General features: G+C 45.5%; 1 protein-coding gene across 1 annotated transcript in view; it reads left to right on the forward strand.

The window, feature by feature from the left end:
* The first annotated feature begins 2,730 nt into the window (after window positions 1–2,730).
* LOC115459078 (N(G),N(G)-dimethylarginine dimethylaminohydrolase 2-like) overlaps window positions 2,731–20,374 on the forward strand; it is a 55,468-nt gene continuing 37,824 nt past the window's right edge. Inside the window, exons 1-2 of the mRNA XM_030188942.1 lie at window positions 2,731–3,187; window positions 5,289–5,746. Of these exons, the coding sequence (XP_030044802.1) occupies window positions 5,447–5,746 (300 nt within the window). The 5' untranslated portion in view covers window positions 2,731–3,187; window positions 5,289–5,446. The remainder of the gene's footprint in view (window positions 3,188–5,288; window positions 5,747–20,374) is intronic.

The following is a 20,374-nucleotide window of genomic DNA, read 5'->3' on the forward strand; positions in this document are numbered from 1 at the left end:
GGCGTAGCCAGACCTCGACGGGAGGGAGGGTCCAGAGCCCAAAGTGGGGGGACACATTTTAGCCCGCCGCCCTTCCCCGCCACTTCCCACCCCCCCCACCCCCCGTCGCCACAAGGTACCTTTGCTGGTGGGGTCCCCAACCTCCACCAGCCGAAGCCTTCTTCAGCACTGGTCTCCGGTGCACTGCGTTCGCTGATCTGTGCTTTCTTGGGTCCTGACATCCTACACGGTCCTTTAAGTGAAACTGAGCATGCTCAGTTTCACTTAAAGGCACTGGCGTAACCAGACCTCATGGTGGGGGGGGGGGGGGGCAGAGCCCGAGGTTGGGAGCACATTTTGAGTGCTGCCCCGCCGCTCCCCCCCCCCCGCTGCCTCTCCTCGCCCCCCCACTGCCTTGCCTCCTTTCCGCTTCTCCTCACCGCTTCCCCCGCAAAAACAAATACCTTTGCTGACGGGGGTCCCCAAACCCTGCCAGCCGAAGCCTTCTTCAGCGTAATTCTCTGGCGCAGCCGCGTTCACTGCCCTGCTCTTCTTTCTTCTTGCTCCTCCTGTGCATGCCGACGCTCCTTCTCAATTCCACGTAAAGGAGCGTCAGCGTGCACGGGAGGAAAACGAAGAAAGAAGAGCAGGGCAGCGAACGCGGCTACGCTGGAGACCGGCACTGAAGAAGGCTTTGGCTGGTGGGGGACAAAATTTGCAGGGGCCCAGGCCCCCGTGGCCCCCCCGTAGCTACGCCCCTGGCCCAAGGTCACAAGGAGCTACAGTTAGGATTGAACCCAGGTTGCCAGGATCAAAGCCCATTACAGTAACCATTAGGCTACTCCTCCACTGCCTTGGGTGAGTCTCTACAGAAAGGCAGTTAATAAATCCCACTACACAAATAAATACATACGGGGTGTGAACTAGTAGCAGCAGAAGAACATTGTATCAGCCCCCAGAACTGCATGCGTGTACATCTGTGTGTGTGCCAAAATATATTCATTAAGATTCTTATGTAACGCCTACATACCGCCAAAGAAACAGATCGATGTGAAACAACTCAGAGAGCTGATACACAATTTCTGCAAATACCAATTCCAGCAACAGTTCAGCATTTCTTTGTTCCAGCATCCTCAAAGCCACAAAATGTTGGGGGTCCAGTATGCTCATGGTAAAGAGGCATACACTAGCGCTGATTGAACAGGAATGGGCCCAGGTGGGCAAAGGCCCACCCACTTTGGGGTCAGACCCACCCAGCAACAGCACATCTCGTTGGTGTTGCTGGCGGAAAATCCCCAAGCCCCGCCTGCTGAAGATGTCCTTTGCCGAGCTCCTCAGGTCGTTTGAACAGCAGGGAAGTGGGCAGTACACTTCCAGCCACCAGTGCTGACACCCCGTGCGCATGTTCAGTTCATGTGCATGAACTGCGCATGGGGGTACTGTTCCCTCTAAGCTAAGTGAGAGTCCTTGTCACGAAACACCTACTCACCCGCCTGGGGTTACCCCGTGGCCACTTAGAGGGTCTATCCCCGGCACAGTTCAGATCCACCTGCACCTAACGCTTGTGCACGTTCCTCCCACCGACTGGGTCACAACCGCCTCTGGGCGAGTCTCCCACTCTCAAACTATCCCCAATGATTTCTAGGTTACTGGGGCCACACTCCCAGTGGTCCCACAGTTCCCAGAAAGCACTCAGAGACCCAACACACAAACCACCAGGATTCTTTTTATCAGTCCATACAGCAGAGGCAATAAACTGAAAATAGTTTATTGTTTACTGTTGAACAATGAAGAAAAATTGCAATCAGCAAACAGTAACAGATAACTGGAAATATGGATCAATTATAACACTATCTAAACATTTGCTTACTTTCTAAAAAGTACCTGGGGAGATCAGGAAATATGCTGCTCACTGATTTATCAAATATAACTGATCACAGGGCCTCAGCAAAGAGAGTCTCTCTCTCTCTCTCCTCTCAAGCTAAGAAAAGCCAGTAAAATCGAAATGAAATTGAGCTCCTGGGCCAATCAGAGCCCAGAACAACAAGTTTTAAAAGTATACTGCTCACAGTACTGCAGAACACATCACTGAGTAAAACTAATGAGAGGGGGGGGGGGCAATTGTGACAAACTCTGGAGTACTATGCTATGCATAGCCCGATTTGTCCTGCACTCCCCAGGGACTGCTTTGGTATTTTCAGACCTCTGCATTTTGCTAGAATTTCCCTCATTATTTTCAGTCCTTGTGCTCTCTGCATTTTGCTGGATCCTCTTCTGGTATTTCTGAATTCTCTAGTATTTTCAGTACCTGTGCAGTGTTCCCTACACGTTACAGAAGTTTCCTTTGGTATTTCCACTCCATCACTTTTCTGCATTTTTGAAACTTGTATGTTCAGCCCCTGTGCTCGCTGCATTTTGCAAGACCACAGCCTCCTCTGGTACTTTCAGAACCCCATGTAGCTCTTCCTGCATATTCCAGCAGCCTCCCGTGATGGTTACAGCTCCTGTGCTCTCTGAATTTTGCAGCACCCGAAGACTTATCTGGAATTTTCAGTCCCCGTGCAGCTTCCCATGATAGTTTCAGCCCCTGTGCTCGCTGAATTTTGAAAGACTGGAGTCGCCTCTGTTATTTTCAGACCCCGTGCGGCGCTGCCTGGATGTTACTGGAGCCTCCTGTGCTTTCGTCCCCAGATGGATGGTGCATAAACTACTAAGCTCAGAGAGGGTTAAAGCCTGGCAAAAGGGCTCCTCCCATAAGCCATTTTTAATTCTCAGGACTTTCACAACAATGAAAGTGAAGCTTTAGCTGCCTCTGATTGCTACAGCCGAGGTAGCGCCCGGCACACAAAGAAAGCAGGGTTATTCATTCGGATTTTTAAAGAACTACAGCTCCAGAAGGGAGGCTGCAGCGTAGCCCTGGAAGCCCAGCTGTTAACAAAATCCAAATATTTTCCGCCCACTTGGCAAGAAATTGGAAGAATTTTCCAAAGGAGGAGAAAGAAGAAAGACGGAGCGGGGAGGGGATCTGAACGGGCATCCGAGGCAGCTCCGGAAAGGACAAAATCAGGGGTTCAGATCTTGCAAAAGGAGGGAACGGGGAGTCGAAAACGATGGCTTTCAAGTTTGCAAAAGCAGGACGAGACATCGGCAGGTCACTCGGATACTAACGAGCAGTCCAGGAGGCCGAAATAGCTGAGTAGACTTGAAGGTATCTCCCCCCCCCCCCCCCCCCCAATAAACCCATAGCCAACAACAATTGCGAGGGAAGGGCAGGGGTAGCACGTGCAGCAAAAAAAAAAAAGGGGGGGGTTCACTTCAGATTTTGCTAGCAATTTTTAGTTTTGTTTTCTTTGCATCACGAAATTTTCAACTTCGAAAATTAAGATAACTCTGGGGTGTTTGTTTGGAAAACAGGGGAAGGTTTGGTGGAAAGAGCAGGAAGGAAACCGGGATGATAGGGAAAAACAAAACCACCCCTTCCCTTTTCCAGTTTATGAAAGAAAAAAGTGACCTTAGTTTATTTATATTAGAGGAGGTTAGTTTAAATCGACACATTAAAAGATCCCTGCCTGCCTCTTTGATCTTGTGCTGTCGGAAAACCAACCTAATTGAGTGGCTTTTTTTTTAACCCTTTGGAGGAAGTAGTGGTTGAAAAACTGAGCTGAGAGTTTGAGGTTGGCCTGCTAGAGTAAGTTTAAACATATAAGAAATAAAATATATATGTGTGTCACTTCTCACCCCCTCCCCTGTTTTTTTTTTTAATGATAAAGTAGTATAATAGTCGTGTTAGTCTACTTGTAAAGGTAATAAACAGAAATAAAACAAAAAGATGATTCATCTTTTTATTGGACTAACAATACATTTCGTTTTTGACTATTTAAGTCAGAAAATTAAAAAAAAAAAAAATTAAGGTGAGGGTCTTTGGTGCTTAGTTTAGAGCAAGTTGTGCCCCCCCCCCCGGGTTAAAGATTGTGGAAATGAAAGAGATTTCGATTTTATAAACATGGTAAAAAGCCATTAAAAACCAATTAAGAAAATTCCACATGCGGCAATGGAACCTCCGAGGGGGGCTATAAAAATGATATCTATAACGAGAAGGGAGGGTTTGTGTGTGTGTCCTGGGGGGGCTGTCTGGGTTTATTGTTTTATACCAGAGATCACAATAATAAAAGCCAGTTTTGCAGGCAGTGCAGTTTTAAGCTAACACAATAGACCTTCAGGTCTCGGGGGGAGGGAGGAGAAGACCCTGGGGAGTGGGGAGGAAGATACTGAGTAATCAGGGGCGGGGGGAGGCTTGGGCTCCTGCTTGCATGTCGTGCAGGAAGAGCTTGTGTCAAAATGCAGCACCACACCCTCCCAAAAAAAAAAACAACAAAAAAACATTGCAACAAGGCTGTGCAAGAAGCAAAAACAAGATCCGGTCCTTAAAACTTCTAACAGGCGAGCAATGCATCAACCCTCCCGGGCTCGGTGCCGGCCAGCTCGGAAATTAACGGTAGAGGAAAGGGGTTGCACGTTTGCAGAATGTAGCAAAAGTGAGTTTGGGCAAATGCTGCCGGAGTATCCCCCCTCCCCCCGCCCAAAAAAAGGGGTTTCTACCAGGCTGTGATTCTTTTTCCAATGGGGACTCTCTCCAAAGAGGTTTAAAACATGAATTTATCATGCCTGACAGATTACTTTGTGTGATTATTTTAGGCGATGGGAGGGGAGGGCTTGTCTGAATAGCGAGGAGGGAGCTCAAGGGGCAAAGGTTATGTCGTAAATGCACCCACCCACCACCACCATTCTGCACATTCACAGAGAAATGTATTTGCTTCAGGATCCTGCCTAGAGGAAGATCAGAAAAACAGGACAAGAGGAAGGGGGAGGGACACAGAGGGCCTGAGGAGAACTAGGTAGTGGCAGGCTCAGGGAATTCTGATTTAGCTTTGCAGGGGATGGTGGAGTTTATGAGGCTGAAGAAGGTTGTAATAAGTTTGTGCTGTTCTAACTTCTTAACCCCCCCCCCCCCCCCCCCAGCTTTCCCTTGTTTGTTTTTAAAGAGGTGGTGCCTATTTGAATTTTTTGGACATTAGAAAACCAGAGATGGCTGGGATGACTTTTAAAATTAATTTTATTTTTCCAAAGAGGTTGGGAGGGAGGCAGCTGGTGGTAGAGTAAAACAAGTGAGCAGAGGGAAAATAGGGTGTGGAGTTAGCTGTCTTTTTGTAAGGAAATTTCAGTTAGGGAACAGCTTTTTAGGAGAGATTTTAGGAACTGGTGGTGAATTGTTAATTTTTTTTGACACATTTTGACTGTTTTCTTGCTAGGACTGAAGCTGCTTCACCGGGAGCCAGAGGCTTCTAAAAGATAAGGTGAGAAGCAGGACTTTTGAAGAACAGATGTTAACAGCTGTTGCTTAAGGGAACAATTGGACGTGTCTTTTGGCCAGGTTGGGGATTGATCGTGGCGAGTAAGTCCTTTCGAAATGGCTAGCATGTGTGTCCTGGGCAAATACACCCATGCCTTGGTGAGGGCTGTCCCGTCCTCCTTCGGTGAGATGCCGGATTCGGTGCTGGAGAAGGGCACGGAGCCGGTGGACCTGGCTAAGGCGCAGCGACAGTATGGGGTGCTGGCAGGCATCCTGCGGCAGAAGCTGGGCCTGCAGGTTGTGGAGGTTCCAACGGAGGAGGAGCTGCCGGCTGGACCCCTGGTGGAGGATGTGGCGGTGGTGCAGGGGGACACAGCACTCATCACACGTCCCTGGTCACCGTCACGAAGGAAGGAGGTGAGGAGCAGGAATTAGGGGTGGGCTGGGGAGACCTGGGACACTGATCTCTCTCTGCCTGATGATTTTATTTTTTATTTTGTTACATTTGTACCCTGCGCTTTCCCACTCATGGCAGGCTCAATGCGGCTTACATATTGTATACAGGTACTTATTTGTACCTGGGGCAATGGAGGTTTTAAGTGACTTGCCCAGAGTCACAAGGAGCTGCCTGTGCCTGAAGTGGGAATCAAACTCAGTTCCTCAGTTCCCCAGGACCAAAGTCCACCACCCTAACCACTAGGCCACTCCTCCATTTCAGCTGCCTGTGTGACCTTGAAGAGTGTAGTTAAGCTGTTTTTCTTATGCTGTGACCTTCAAGTTGCTTAACCTCCGGTTCAACAAGAAATGTGATTTAGAAACCTTGTAAAGTTCATGGATAGAGCTCTGTTTTTAGATGGGAGGGAGAATGGGGAGGACTGGAGGGTTTCAGTATTAGTGAAGGAGGTGCTACTGCAGATCTTATCACCTCCCACTTAGACTACTGCAACTTGCTTCTCACAGGTCTCCCACTGAGCCATCTCTCTCCTCTTCAATCTGTTCAAAATTCTGCTGCACGACTAATATTCCGCCAGTGTCGTTATGCTCATATTAGCCCTCTCCTCGTCACTTCATTGGCTCCCTGTCCGTTTCCGCATTCAGTTCAAACTCCTCTTACTGACTTACAAATGCATTCACTCTGCAGCTCCTCAGTATCTCTCCACTCTCATCTCTCTCTACATTCCTCCCCGGGAACTCCACTCACTGGGTAAATCTCTCTTATCTGCACCCTTCTCCTCCACCGCTAACTCCAGACTCCGTTCCTTCTATCTTGCTGCACCGTATGCCTGGAATAAACTTCCTGAGCCGGTACGCCAAGCCTCATCTCTGACCATCTTCAAATCTAGGCTAAAAACCCACCTCTTCGATGCTGCTTTTAACACCTAAACCTTCAACTGTCCCCTATCCCTGATGTGTCCTGTCTGTCCTAACCCTTATCCCTTACTTGTCCTGTCTGTCTGTCGTAATTAGATTGTAAGCTCTATTGAGCAAGGACTGTCTCTCCATGTTCAAGTGTGAAGCGCTGCGTACGTCCGGTAGCGCTATAGAAATGATAAGTAGTAGTAGTAGTAGTAGGATGGTACCCTGCCTGTACCTTACTTCTGAACTTAAGTAATTGTGGAGCTGAAATAACTTGTAAAGGCTTCGTTGCCAGAATCAGATCTGTGCTTTTGGGTCATGGAATGGCCAGTTCTGACTAGAGGTCATTATGTGGAGGGTGAAACCAGGACCACCGAGAGACAAAGCAGAGCCTGGGGCAAACAAGGCCCCCCCCCCTATCACCACTGCCCCCCCCCCCACGTGCCCTCATTTTTGTAAAAATTAAGGGCCCCCGTACCTTTTCCAAACAGCATTTCTTCGCAGGCAGTGAGCATGAGCAGCCAGTGATTGATACACACTGCTCCCACCGGCCCCTCAGCCTTCCCTCTGGCGTGTTCCCACCTACATGGAAACAGGAAATTGTGGCGCAAGGAAGGCTGTGTGACTGACATGAGCAGTGCGCATCAGTCACTGGCTGCTGGTGCTCGCTGCCAGCGAAGAACTGCTGTTTTAAAAGGTATTTGGGGAGGGGGGCCTTAAATTATTATTATAATATATTTTTTAAACAACAAATTGGCGAATTGATTCGAATTGCGAATTGGACAGCACTAGTGCCGAGCCCTCCTTGGTGGCTGGGCCCGGGGAATCTTGCACCTCCCCCTTCTCGGTGGCCCTGCCCTGGACCCCCATACATAAGGAGGTACTACTTGCTGTTGGGTTTTGGGGTACCCATTTCTGCCCTGGGCTCCAGTGTGTCTCAAGCCAGAACTGGATAAACCCTAACTCTATATACTTGACTACCAAGGTCTACTCTATCACGAATGAACTCTTAACGCAATACCACTTTATCCCTCATTCTGAGTATGTACTCTTTTACTTGACTGCTTAATCTACTATGTCAATCATAATCTTTAATGTAATACCTCTTGTATCTCTCACTCCAGAAATGGTGATCGCCATGACGGAACAGTGTAAGCCACATTGAGCCTGCAAATAGGTGGGAAAATGTGGGATATAAATAAATAACACCAGCTCTGAATACCGATGGTCCTTCTTTCCACTATACCCCAGATTCTTTAAAGGTCACCCAAATTTGGGCGCAGATCTGGTTATGCTCTATGCTGTAACAGTGGGCCCCTAAATTGGATTGTGCACCACTCAGAAGAGGGCGTGGCCATGGGAGGGGCATGGGTGGGTCAGGAGTGTTCACAAATGATGCGGGCAGTATTCCAGAAAAGCGGAGATTTGCATGGCAGGATTTACACCAGGTTTCAGCTGGCGGAAGTCCTCATGCTGAATTCGGTGCTCGCCGCTATTCTATGAAGTGTCCGTCCTGAAACGCCCTTTATAGGATAGCGTTGAGCGCCGAATTGTAGGCGCCATTTATAGAATCGGGTTTCTTGTGGGTAATTCTATCAATGTTGCCCAAACTTAGATGCTAAAATGCTGGGCGCTAAGTTCAAATTATATATCACTAGTAAAAAAAGGCCCGTTTCTCACACAAATGAAACGGGCGCTAGCAAGGTTATCATGTAATGGCGATTATGTTTTTAAGGGAACCGTTAGGAGGTGAGTTGTGGTGCGAGTTCCCACCACCCTTCTGGTTACAATGGAGTTTGAGCGGCGCAGGTGTCTGGACGTCAGCGGCCAGTTGTGGCCTGAGTTCCTGCCTCGCGGTCATTCTGAGTTTGACACGGCACTCATTAACGCGTACGGGCTCAGAGTTCCATGCCCCCCTCCCTCCCTTTCCTTCCCTCCGAGTTCCAGGCCCCCCTCTCCTCTGAGTTCCAGGCTCCCCGCCTCCCTCCCTCACTCTCCCTCTCCTCTGAGTGGCAGCCCGACCTGCGCTGCCCACCCTCTTCTCCCAGTCCTCCGCCTGCCCCTCGCCTTCCTGTGTGCCGCCCAGAATTTAAAAGTTCTTAACTCGGGGTCTGGCAGCAGCAGTGAAAGGCAAGCAGGCTCGGTGGTTCAGCCTGCCTTCCATGTCCCACGATTCTCTCCTCTACTGTCCTCCCATCCTATCCATTCTCCTCTGCCCTGCCCTCCCCTCCCCTCCCTTTCCGTTCCTCCCTCCCTTCGCGATTCTCTCCTCCCCTCAATTTGTACCTGAACATTCTCTGACTGGCGCTGGCTTCCCTTCCCTCTCACTGTTCCGCCCTCTGACATCATTACGTTTTGACGCGAGGGAGGGGTAATGAGTGCTTATGGATGTTACGAACCCAGGCATCCAGACATAGAACGTTGGAGGTGCAAATTTATTATATAGGATAAGAACATAAGAATAGACACACTGGGTCAGACCAGTGGTCCATCCAGCCCAGTATCCTGCTTCCAACAGTGGCCACTCCAGGTCACAAGTACCTGGCAGAAACCCAGTTAGTAGCAGCGTTACATGTAGAACCCCAAAGAGTAGCAGCGTTACATGTAGAACCCCAAAGAGTAGCAGCGTTACATGTAGAACCTCAAAGAGTAGCAGCATTCTATGTAGCATCTCAAAGAGTAGCAAGATTCCATGCAGAACCCCAAAGAGTAGCAATATTCCATTCAGAATCTCAGAGTAACAAGATTTCCATGCAGAACCACAAAGAGAGCAAGATTCCATGCAGAACCACAAAGAGAGCAAGATTCCATGCTACCAATCCCGGGGCAAGCAGTGGCTTTACCATGTCTATGTCAATAGCAGACTATGGACTTTTCCTCCAGGAACTTGTCCAAACCTTTTTTTTTAAACCCAGATGCGCTAACCTCCGTTACCACATCCTCCAGCAACTAGTTCCACAGCTTAAGTATTCTTTGAGTGAAAAAATATTTCCTCCTTTTTTTTATTAAAAGTATTTCCATGCAGTTTTATTGAGTGTCCCCCCTGGTCTTTGTACTTGAATGAGTGAAAAATCGATTTACCTCCACCTGCTCCACACCGCTCAGGATTCTGTAGACCTCAGTCACATCCCCCTCAGCCATCTGTTTTCCAAGCTAAAGAGCCCTAACCATGGGAGCAGTTCCATCCCTCTATCAATTTGGTTGCTCTTCTTTGAACCTTTTCTAATTTTGCTATATCTTTGATAACGGCGACCAGAATTGTTATAGAATTTTACTGTAAATCAGCATTTTATTGTCTAACTTTAGGCACAAGTGATTAAGGCGGTTGACTTAGCGGACTTTAAAAAAGGGTTGGACGGCTTCCTGGAGGAAAAGGCCATAGAATGTTATTGAATGGACATGGGAATAATCCACTATTTCTGGGATGGGTGGGACAAATTGTTTGTTCTTTTGGCCGCTGTCGGAGACAGGGTGCTGGGCTCGATGGACCCTTGGTCTGTCCCAGCATGGCAATGCTTATGCCTGAATTTGATATAAGTACATAAGTGCTGGGCCTGCCTCTGAGCTGCTAATGCTCCTCTTACGACCCCCCCCCCCCCCCCCCTCGCAGTTGTGTGCTAAAGTGATAGCATTACAAAACTGGCTGCACATCTCTGCATGTATGAAATTCAAAATTCTTCTGGTCTATAAATCTGGATTTCCCTCTGCCCCCGCCTATCTGTGCTCCCCTCTTTTGTCTCTGCTCAGCCGATAACAATCTTCTAGATTTGCCCTCACACAACTCAACTTCGCCTTTCCGTTTCCCATGACTCTGCATTTAGAGATATTGGTCCCAAACTCTGGAATGACTTACCACTCCTACATTAGGAATCAGCCCTCACTAGCAGCTTTTAAACAAGCTTTGAAGACTCATCTTTTCTCTGTTTTGTTTTTCCACTGTTTAATTTTTCTCAGGTCTGCTCTTGTACCTTGTCTGCTTTCTTTTATTGTTTTGTAAACCACTTAGTTGCGTATTTCTAGGCCTTTGATGGTATATAAAAAATAAATAAATAAGGGCAGTTATGAGTGTAACTTCAAATTAGCTCCAGTTATAGCCAATTACTACCACCGCTACTTATCATTTCTAATGAGTTTATCTTGTTGGGCAGACTGGATGGACTGCTCAGGTCTTTATCTGCCATCATTTACTATGATAGTGCTACTAGACGTATGCAGCGCTGTACACTTGAACATGAAGAGACAGTGCAGAATCCTAAAGAGTTGCAAGATTCCGGAACTCCAAAGAGCAGCAAGATTCTGTGCAGAATCCCAAAGAGTTGCAGGATTCTGGAATCCCACAGAGAACTACTACTACTTATCATTTCAGTACTCTACTAGACGTACTCAGTTCTGTACATTTGAACATGAAGAGACAATCCCTGCCCAGCAGAGCTTACAATCTAATCAGGACAGACAAACAGGACAAATAAGGGATAAGGACAAAGAGTAGCAAGATTCCGGAATCCCAAAGACTACTACTACTACTTATCATTTCTGTAGCGCTACTAGACGTACGCAGTGCTGTACAGTTAAACATGCAAGAGACGGTCCCTGCTCGACAGAGCTTACAATCTAATCAAGACAGACAAACGGGACAAATGAGGGAATTACTTAAGGTGGAAATGATAAAACATACAAGGGTACTGAACAAGTGAATAGGAAGGCGTTAAAAGCAACCCCAAAAAGGTGGGCTTTTAGCCTAGATTTGAAGACGGCCAGAGCTGGAGCGTGACATACTGACTCAGGAAGCGTATTCCAGGTGTAGGGTGCAGCAAGATAAAAGAAATGGAGTCTGCAGTTGGCAGTGGAGGAGAAGGGTACAGATAAGAGAGATTTACCATGAACTGAGTTCCCGAAGAGGAGTGTAGGGACAGGTAAGTGTGGAGAGGTACTGAGGAGCTGCAGAGTGAATTCACTTGTTAGTAAGAGGAGTTGAAACTGGATGCGGAAACGGATAGGGAGCCAATGAAGTGACTTGAGGAGAGAGCTAATCTGAGCATAGCGACACTGGCGGAATATAAGTCATGCAGCAGAATTTTGAACACTTTGAAGGGGAGAGAGGTGGCTTAGTGGGAGACCTGTGAGAAGCAAGTTGCAGTAGTCTAAGCGAGAGGTGATTGTTTGGAGGGGGGGGGGTTGTATTTTTTTGGGTTGCCTATTTGCATAATGTATAAGGTAGTGTGAGCTGGTAATTATTATGGTATATATGTTTGTAGGTGGGTTTATTTATTTATTTATATTTATTGCACTTGTACCCACATTTTCCCACCTATTTGCAGGCTCAATGTGGCTTACAGAGAACTGTCATGGCATAGCCATGTCAGGTTACATCATACAATTGGTGTTACAAGAAGTTAAAGAAGACAAGAGGATTTGTTGAAGTCTTTGTAGGAAAGTACATTCTGAGTAAAGTTGGATAGGTGTTTGTATTATAGCTAGTTAAGGGTTCTCGTGGTAGGCTTTGTTAAAGAGGTAAGTCTTCAAGGCTTTGCGGAAGTTAGTTAATTCGTTGATCTTTCTCAGGTGAATTGGGAGTGAATTCCATAGCTGCATACTCGTATAGGAGAAGCTGGTCGTGTGAGGTAATTTGTATTTTAGACCTTTGCAGCTGGGGAAGTGTAGGTTGAGAAAGGTGCGGGATGATTTCTTAGCATTTCTTGGTGGTAGGTCAATGAGGTCTAGCATGTAGGTCGGGGCATCTCCGTAAATGATTTTATGAACAATCGTGCAAATCTTGAATGTGGTACGTTCTTTAAGTGGTAGCCAGTGTAACTTCTTTCTTAGGGGTTTTGCACTTTCATATTTTATTTAATTATAATTTGAGGAAGTCACTGTGTGATGACCTAATACTGAAAGTTTATTTTTTCTAAATTTAAGCTGAAGGTGATGTTACATATTAGGTACAGTTGGCAGGTCCCTGCCTAGGAGAGCTTAAGTCAGGCTTCGACAAATTTCCTTTGTCTCTAGGAGCAAGTGGCTGATACTTCTTCCCACTCCCAACCTATTGTCAAGAGTGGGTAGGGGAAGCCATCCACTGGGGGGGGATTTAGTAAACCAGTCTCATGTCTCTCTGTATAGGTCTCTGGTGCATCTGAATATAGTGCAACTTGAAAAGCTCCAGAGCAAGGTGGCAAAAATAATAGAGGGGATAGAGCACCCTTTTTACAAAGAGAAACTAAACAGGTTATAGCTCTACAGAGTGCAGAAAAGACAACTGAGAGCAGATGTGATAGAAATGTTGTAAAATCATGAGTGGGGTGGAACTGTTCAATAGGAAACAGCTGTTTGGCTATCTGTATCAAGATTTATCTATTTTTTCCAGTGAGCTGTCAGCTGCCGAGTAATGGCTTAGATCTCCACTGTTTCCTGGAATGGCTGTCCTGGCTTGTTTACGTTTTTATTTTTTTGCCGGTTCCCATGTGTAAGGGGTGTGTCCCTCCTGCTCTCTGGTGCCAGATTTCTTCTAGAGAGATGTGGGACGGGAGTAATTTGATTGAAAACTTGTTTTGTGGGCCATGCACACGGGCTGCTGTGAAGGTATTAGGTGCCATAGCCAAACCTTCAGCCTTGTGTGCCTCCTGCCCTTGATGTTGAGAAAATCAACAGGTGTGATTGTCCCTCTTGGAACAATCCTGTAAAAATGCAGACTTGTGATATTTAACGATTTTAAATATGAAACTTCATTTTGTATATATGCATTGCATACATGAAGGTGATTTTCCAAACAAAAGCTGCTTACCCGAGGAAATAGTGAAAATTTGTACACGTTCTCTGCTGAGAAAAGAATGTCCTAATGTTTTTTTGCATTTGTGATAAGACTGCCGTTGCCTTTTGCCATTTCCCTGATCATGCTGGGCTAGGCAGATGCCTAGTTTGCCTAATGTTTAAGCCAGCTCTGGCTGTACCCTCTCTTACCCTCCCCCCCCCCCCCCCCCCCCCCCCCACACGAATATGATAGTGTATATACACTTGAGAATCTCATTTCCCTTTTGTGTACCAAGGGTGCTTACCCGCCCTGGCTGTTTTGGTTTTTATTTATTTATTTGTTGCATTTGTATCCCACATTTTCCCACCTATTTGCAGGCTCAATGTGGCTTACATGGTACCAGAGGTGCGTTTGCAGTCTCCGGTGTTTGCAAATACAGAGTGATGTTGAGATGAGATAAAGTTCACGTGGGACAGCCACATAAGGTCGTTGAACAGTGGGAAAGTTGTGTTTTGTGCATTTTGAATTCTAGTGTTATTGTGTTGCAGAGATCAGGCATTTGTTGGGTTGGTAGGGTATGCCTTTTTAAAAACATAAGTTTTTTTTTTTAGTGTTCTCCGGAAGTATAGGTGGTCGTACGAGGTTTTCGTGGCTTTTGGTAATGCGTTCCACAATTGGGTGCTTATGTAGGAAAAGTTGGATGCGTAGGTTGATTTTGTATTTTGAGTCCTTTGCAGCTTGGGTAGTGCAGGTTTAGGTACGTTCGTGATGATTCGGATGTGTTTCTCATAGGTAGGTCGATCTGTCATGTATCCCAGGGCTTCACCGTAGATAATCTTGTGAACCATTGTGCAGATCTTGAAAGCAATGCGTTCTTTAATTGGGAGCCAATGTAGTTTTTCGCTACCGTATCGGGTTTTTCCGAAGATAAGTCTGGCTGCCGTATTCTGAGCAGTCTGGAGCCTCTCTAAGGTTTGTTCTTTACATCCCGCATAGATTCCATTGCAGTAGTCTAAATGGCTTAGTACCATTGATTGTATCAGATTGCAAAATGTTTCCCTTGGGAAGTATTGTTTCACGCGTTTGAGTTTCCACATTGCGTGAAACATTTTCTTCGTTGTGGATGACACTTGGTTCTCTAGTGTTAGTTAGTGGTCTATTGTGACGCCGAGGATTTTCAGGCTGTCTGAGATAGGGATAGTGTGGTTTGGAGTGTTGATAATTATGGGGTTGGCCACGCTGTGTTGAGATGACAACGAGACAAGTGTGTTTCTTTCTTTGTTGAGTTTCAGTTGAAATGCCCAAGTGTCCATGATGTTTTTATTTTATTTATTTATTTTATGGCATTTGTATCCCACATTATCCCACCTCTTTGCAGGCTCAATGTGGCTTACAATTCGTCATGGATACTGGAAATAGCAGTGAATATACATTTGGTTTACAGAGGGTTTTGTGTTACATGGTGGTGAAATACATGAAGGTGTTAAAGCAGAAAGACATTATAAGACAGTCTGGAAGTTTTAAAGATTATACAGTTACACATGTTAGATTATGTTGAAGCTGATCTTGATTTCATTGGTGATTTCCCTTTTCTCTTAAAAAGGACTTCACCAGAAAAAAAAGCTTAATCTAAATTGGAGACCTCTCTGTTTTGGGCAGTGTTTCTCAAACTGGTCCTGCAGTACCCACCTCCTGGCCAGTTTGGCTGTCAGGTTATCCCCAGTGGAATATGTGAGATTTTGCATTCAAATCTCATGCATTCATTGTACATAGCCAAAATGTCGAGGGGGGGGGGGGGGGGCAGAAGCTATTCCAGAGCAGCCTTTTTCTCAAGCTGGTCCTAGGATGTAGAAATGCCAAGCTACCCAGTTCCAGGCTTGTGATTTTTGGGACAATCCTGGATTTCTAACCACCCCATCCTGGTGCATTATGGGACTTGCAGCTCTGCTTTCAATAGGCAGGCACTACAAATCCGAGACTGCTTTGGGATGTAAGTTCAAAACCAGGACTGCCTAAAAAGTCTCCAACCTGGAACTGGGCATCTTGGCATTTCTGAACATGCATCGCTTCCCTCTCCATAGGGTGTCCCTGGGGCCTGGGAGTGGCAGGAAGCCAGCGCCTCTCAAATCTGCTTACTCTGCTGTGCATCAACAACAGATACAGATTTCATCCACAGTACTGCCTGAGATACCCCGGGGGACAGTGCAGGGAGGGGCATACCCGCAGTTGGTCCATGTGTACACCTAGTTCAGCTGATGCACCTCAGGGCTGCCATTCAGCCCCTTAGTTAGGCCTTCCAGTATTTGGCCCACTCTTCTTCCCCACCACACTGTTGCAAACTGTCAACAAGTAGATGAAATGAAGTGAGGCCATGGTGGCAGCAGTGAAGTCTTAAAAACACTTGTAATAGTGGAGTGCATCTTGCAGATGTCTGAAGTATCTCAGAAGTGAGACACTCTGGACAGATTTTAATTTATGCTGGTGAACCTATTAAAAAAAAAAGTTAAGCTTTTCCCTAAGTGAAACACAGGCCTTGGGAGGAGTTAAGATGGCTTCCAAGCTGGTAGCCATGGCAACACCAGGAGAGGGTTGTGAGGCCTTGAAGGCCTGATTAACCTTACAGGGGCCTTGGCAGGTCTCCCTGTGACTCTTTGGGAAGAAGATCCTCGGCAGGATGAGTCCTGCTTAGGTCAGCTGTGGCTCAAGGATTACTTAAGCTGTCCTAAATGCCAGCTGCTCTGCCCCTATATCTTTGCTACCTGAGCATTTGTAGATCACTGTCGCCTATTGTTTCACTAAATTCTTGGAGGGGGGAGGGGGTGCAGGGTTCAGCATGATTAGTTAAGGGATGTTTCCTAAGAGAGAGGCCTTGCATTCCCACGGCCCCTCCCCTATTTTGTGGTGATTTAGCCCCAGCTCCTGCTGCTTTTTGGGTCTGTTTCAGGATCTTGATCTGCATTTTAAATTGTGCAGTTGCATCCATATTAGGCCTTGCCTTCCAAAGCAAGGCAGACATCTAGAAATATGCATACATTTAAAACTGTGCACTTGAAGTGGCATAGTTTGATTTGGTCGTCCCCAGAAAACACAACTAGAGAGGCCAAGTTACCCAGTTCCCAGGCTGGAGCCTTTGTGGCCAGTCCTGGTTTTGATCTTGCATCCCAAAGCAGTCTGGGATTTGTAGTGCCTGATCCCGTCCAATGAAATCAGTGCCTGTAAGTCGCACAGTGCAACAGGATGGGTTAGTCAGAAATCCAGGACTACCCAGGAACTCTAGCCTGGAACCTGGGTAACTTGGCTTCTCTGCAAAAGTAAATATAAGCCTGGTTCTTCTCCCAATCCTTTAATTCATAGGGTGACTGACTATATATTCATTCTGCACCTGGACTAGCTTGTTACACACACTGTAACTTAGGCCAGCTCCTTATCTCCTGCTTAACTACACAAAGAACTTGCCTTGAGTTTAGCCAATCATCAAATTATCCCAACTGACTGGGTACCATTCATCTTGTTCCCTTCATATATCTACTATTTATTTATTTATTGCATTTGTATCCCACATTATCCCACCTATTTGCAGGCTCTATGTGGCTTACATAGTTTTGTTAACATTGTCATTACAAGGTGACATGTACATTTAATGTTGTGCAGAGGTTAGATGAGGGTAAAAGAAGGAGAGGAGTGATTTAGGTAGCTATAGTAGATGAGTTATCTTAATTGAGTGGATTGTCGGGTGGATTATTGTGGCTATTAGTTCTCATTGTATGCCTTGCTGAAGAGATATGTCTTAAGAGATTTGCAAAAGATATTTGTTTCGCCGATTGTTCTCAGGTCTGTGGGCAGTGCATTCCACACTTGCGTGCCCAAGTACGAGGATGTGGTCGCATGCATCTGCTTGTACTTTAGTCCTTTACAACTGGGGAAGTGCAGGTCGAGAAATTTGCAGGATGATCTTGTGGCGTTTCTTGGAGGCATGTCTACAAGGTTTAGCATGTAGATTGGGGCGTCTGTGTGAATGATTTTGTGTATAATCGTGCAGATCTTGAACGTAATGCGTTCTTTAATGGGAGCCAGTGAAGCTTCTCTCTCAAGGGTTTTGCACTTTCATATTTGGTTTTTCCAAATATGAGTCTGGCGGCTGTATTCTGGGCAGTTTGTAGTTTTTTGATAGTCTGTTCTTTGCAGCCTGCTTATAGTGCTTTGCAGTAGTCCAGATGACTTATTACCATTGACTGTACCAGGGTCTGGAAGATGTATCTCGGGAAGAAAGGTTTTACTCTTTTAAGTTTCCACATGGAGTAGAACATCTTTTTCATCGTGTTTTTCACTTGGTCATCGAGAGTGAGGTTTCGATCAATGGTGACTCCAAGAATTTTCAGGTTTTTTGAGACCAGGAGAGAACAGTATGGTGGTGTTATGGTAGAGAAGTGTTTTGTGTTATGTTGTGATGTGAGTACAAGGCATTGTGTTTTTTCTGCATTTAGTTTTAGTTGGAATGCATCTGCCCAGGTGTGCATTATTTGGAGGCTTTGGTTGATCTCGTTGGTGATTTCACTTAGATCATGTTTGAACGGGATGTAGATTGTGACATCATCTGCATATATGTGGGGGTGTAGGTTTTGATTGGCTAGAAGTTTGGCTAAAGGTATCATCATCAGGTTGCATAAGGTTGGCGAGAGGGGGGATCCTTGGGGAACTCCACATTCAGGTGTCCATGGGGGTGATCTATCCGCGTTCGTTGTTACTTGGTATGATCTTGTGGTCAGGAATCCTTTGAACCATTTGAGAACTGTGCCTCCTAGTCCAAAGTATTCTAGTATATGTAGTAGTATTTCATGATTGACCATGTCAAAGGCATTACTTATCATTTCTAAAGCGCTACTAGACTAGTCCCTCAGCTATATCGTAAGCTGTATTGTACAAAATCATTTAACAACATATTTATTTATTAACTGCCTTTATGAAGAGATTCACCCAAGGCAGTGTACAGCAGGTACGGTTTAACATCAAACTTACAATTTTGTTAACAGCATAACAATAGTAAAATAACCAAGAATAAACATAAATACAGTGAGAGAGGAAACTTGAAAACAGCAAATTGAAACCTAATAATAAGACTACCATGACCATGAAACAGGATCAAGAATATACATTTAACAGCACTGATATTCCAAAAACAAGACATATAATATGATGCAAGTATAATAATGATGGAATAGCTAATAAACACACGATTAGAAAGTATCTATATTAGTTGAATGTTCTAATGCTGCTTATTAGGTATATCAGTATTAAGGTACCATTGTATTTTATCTCTGTTATTTGAATTTCAGTGCTGTTAAATGTGTATATTTTTGATCCTGTTTCACGGTAGTTCGAGTACTAGATTTCAGTTTAATGTTTTCTCAAGTTTACGTCATTTATTTTATTTGTCTATTCTTGGTTGTTTTACTATTGTTATGCTGTTAACAAAATTGTAAGTTTGATGTTAAACTGTACCTGCTGTACACTGCCTTGGGTGAATCTCGTTATAAAGGCGGTTAATAAATCCTAGTAAATAAATATCAAAATGGTGTCTCCTGCTGCTTTTTTTGCCAGTAAAGCCAGACCTGGTTTTGCTCCTGTGTGTGCTGGGGGCTTGTAGTATGTTGGTTTACAATTACATTTATTTATTTATTTATGTATTTATTTAGATTTTGCTCACACCTTTTCCAGTAGTAGCAGCTCAAGGTGAGTTACATTCAGGTACTCTGGATATTTCGCTTCCCAGGAGGGCTCACAATCTAAGTTTGTACCTGAGGCAATGGAGGGTTAAGTGACTTGCCCAAGATCACAAGGAGCAGCAGTGGGATTTGAACTGGCCACCTCTAGATTGCAAGATCGGTGCTCTAACCAATAGGCCACTCCTCCACCTAACTAATCAGAAACGAATGCCATAAATCCTGACAGGACAGGTAGAAGGGGGTAAGGAAAGAAGAGAGACATAACTCCCCCCCCCCCATGTATGAAGCTGTGTGGCAATGCTGACACAGCACATTCAAAGTGAACGGGCTGTGTCAGCATTAGCACACGGCAGCGAAAGTTAGGTCAATGCATGCAGGCAGAAAAACTCATACCCGACTCCCATATGCCAAATTTTAAAAAATTGGGTTTTTAGAGCAGACGTAAGGGAAAGAAGGTTCAAGTAATGCAGGAGGTAAAGAATTCCAGAGAAGGGGGCCTAGGGGGACCCCCCCAAAGCCCCCCCGCCCCCCAAAATTTCTGGTAGATTCCAAGTGGGCAGATGATACCAATAGAAGAACCAATTGATGCCCATCGGATGAGTGAAGAAAATGAGAAGTTGGGGAAGGGGGACAGTTATGATATAGCATTTTGTGAACTAATGAATAGTTTTTAAACTGAGATTTTGAGCCAGTGGTGGTGTATAAGCAGGAGAGTCAACGTGATCGAATTTACTGGCATGGGATAAAATACAGACAGCAGTATTTTGAACTGGCTGGAGACGCTTAAGGAAGACCAGTGTAGGCCACGTTTGCATAGCCTAAATAAGAGAGGACAATTACATAGAGAACTCATTTGAGCAAAGGAGTCAAGAAGCCTGCATATAGAATGAAATCGAGGACACAGAGCCCAGAACAACCGAGCTTATTTGAGTTTCAAACCACAAGCCCTGATCAATCATGGCACCGAGATGTTTAAAGGAGCTGACTAATGAGAGAGCTGTACCATCTAATAAAGGACCAGAAATAGGTCCAGAAGATGAGCCAGTGATCCAACAGTCAAGAATTAGACCATTGGTCTTCAAGCAGGAAGAAATGTCGCCTAAGCAAAACTGTAATCGAGAGAGATCCAGGGAGAGAGGGTAAACAGAAGCTACCAGGGAAATATTGTTGGCATAATAAGCCAAAATAATATGAGACTTAAGGGTTGGCAGCTCCTGCCTT

The sequence above is a fragment of the Microcaecilia unicolor genome, unplaced genomic scaffold (assembly GCF_901765095.1).
Source record: "Microcaecilia unicolor unplaced genomic scaffold, aMicUni1.1, whole genome shotgun sequence".
Taxonomy (NCBI): Eukaryota; Metazoa; Chordata; class Amphibia; order Gymnophiona; family Siphonopidae; genus Microcaecilia; species Microcaecilia unicolor.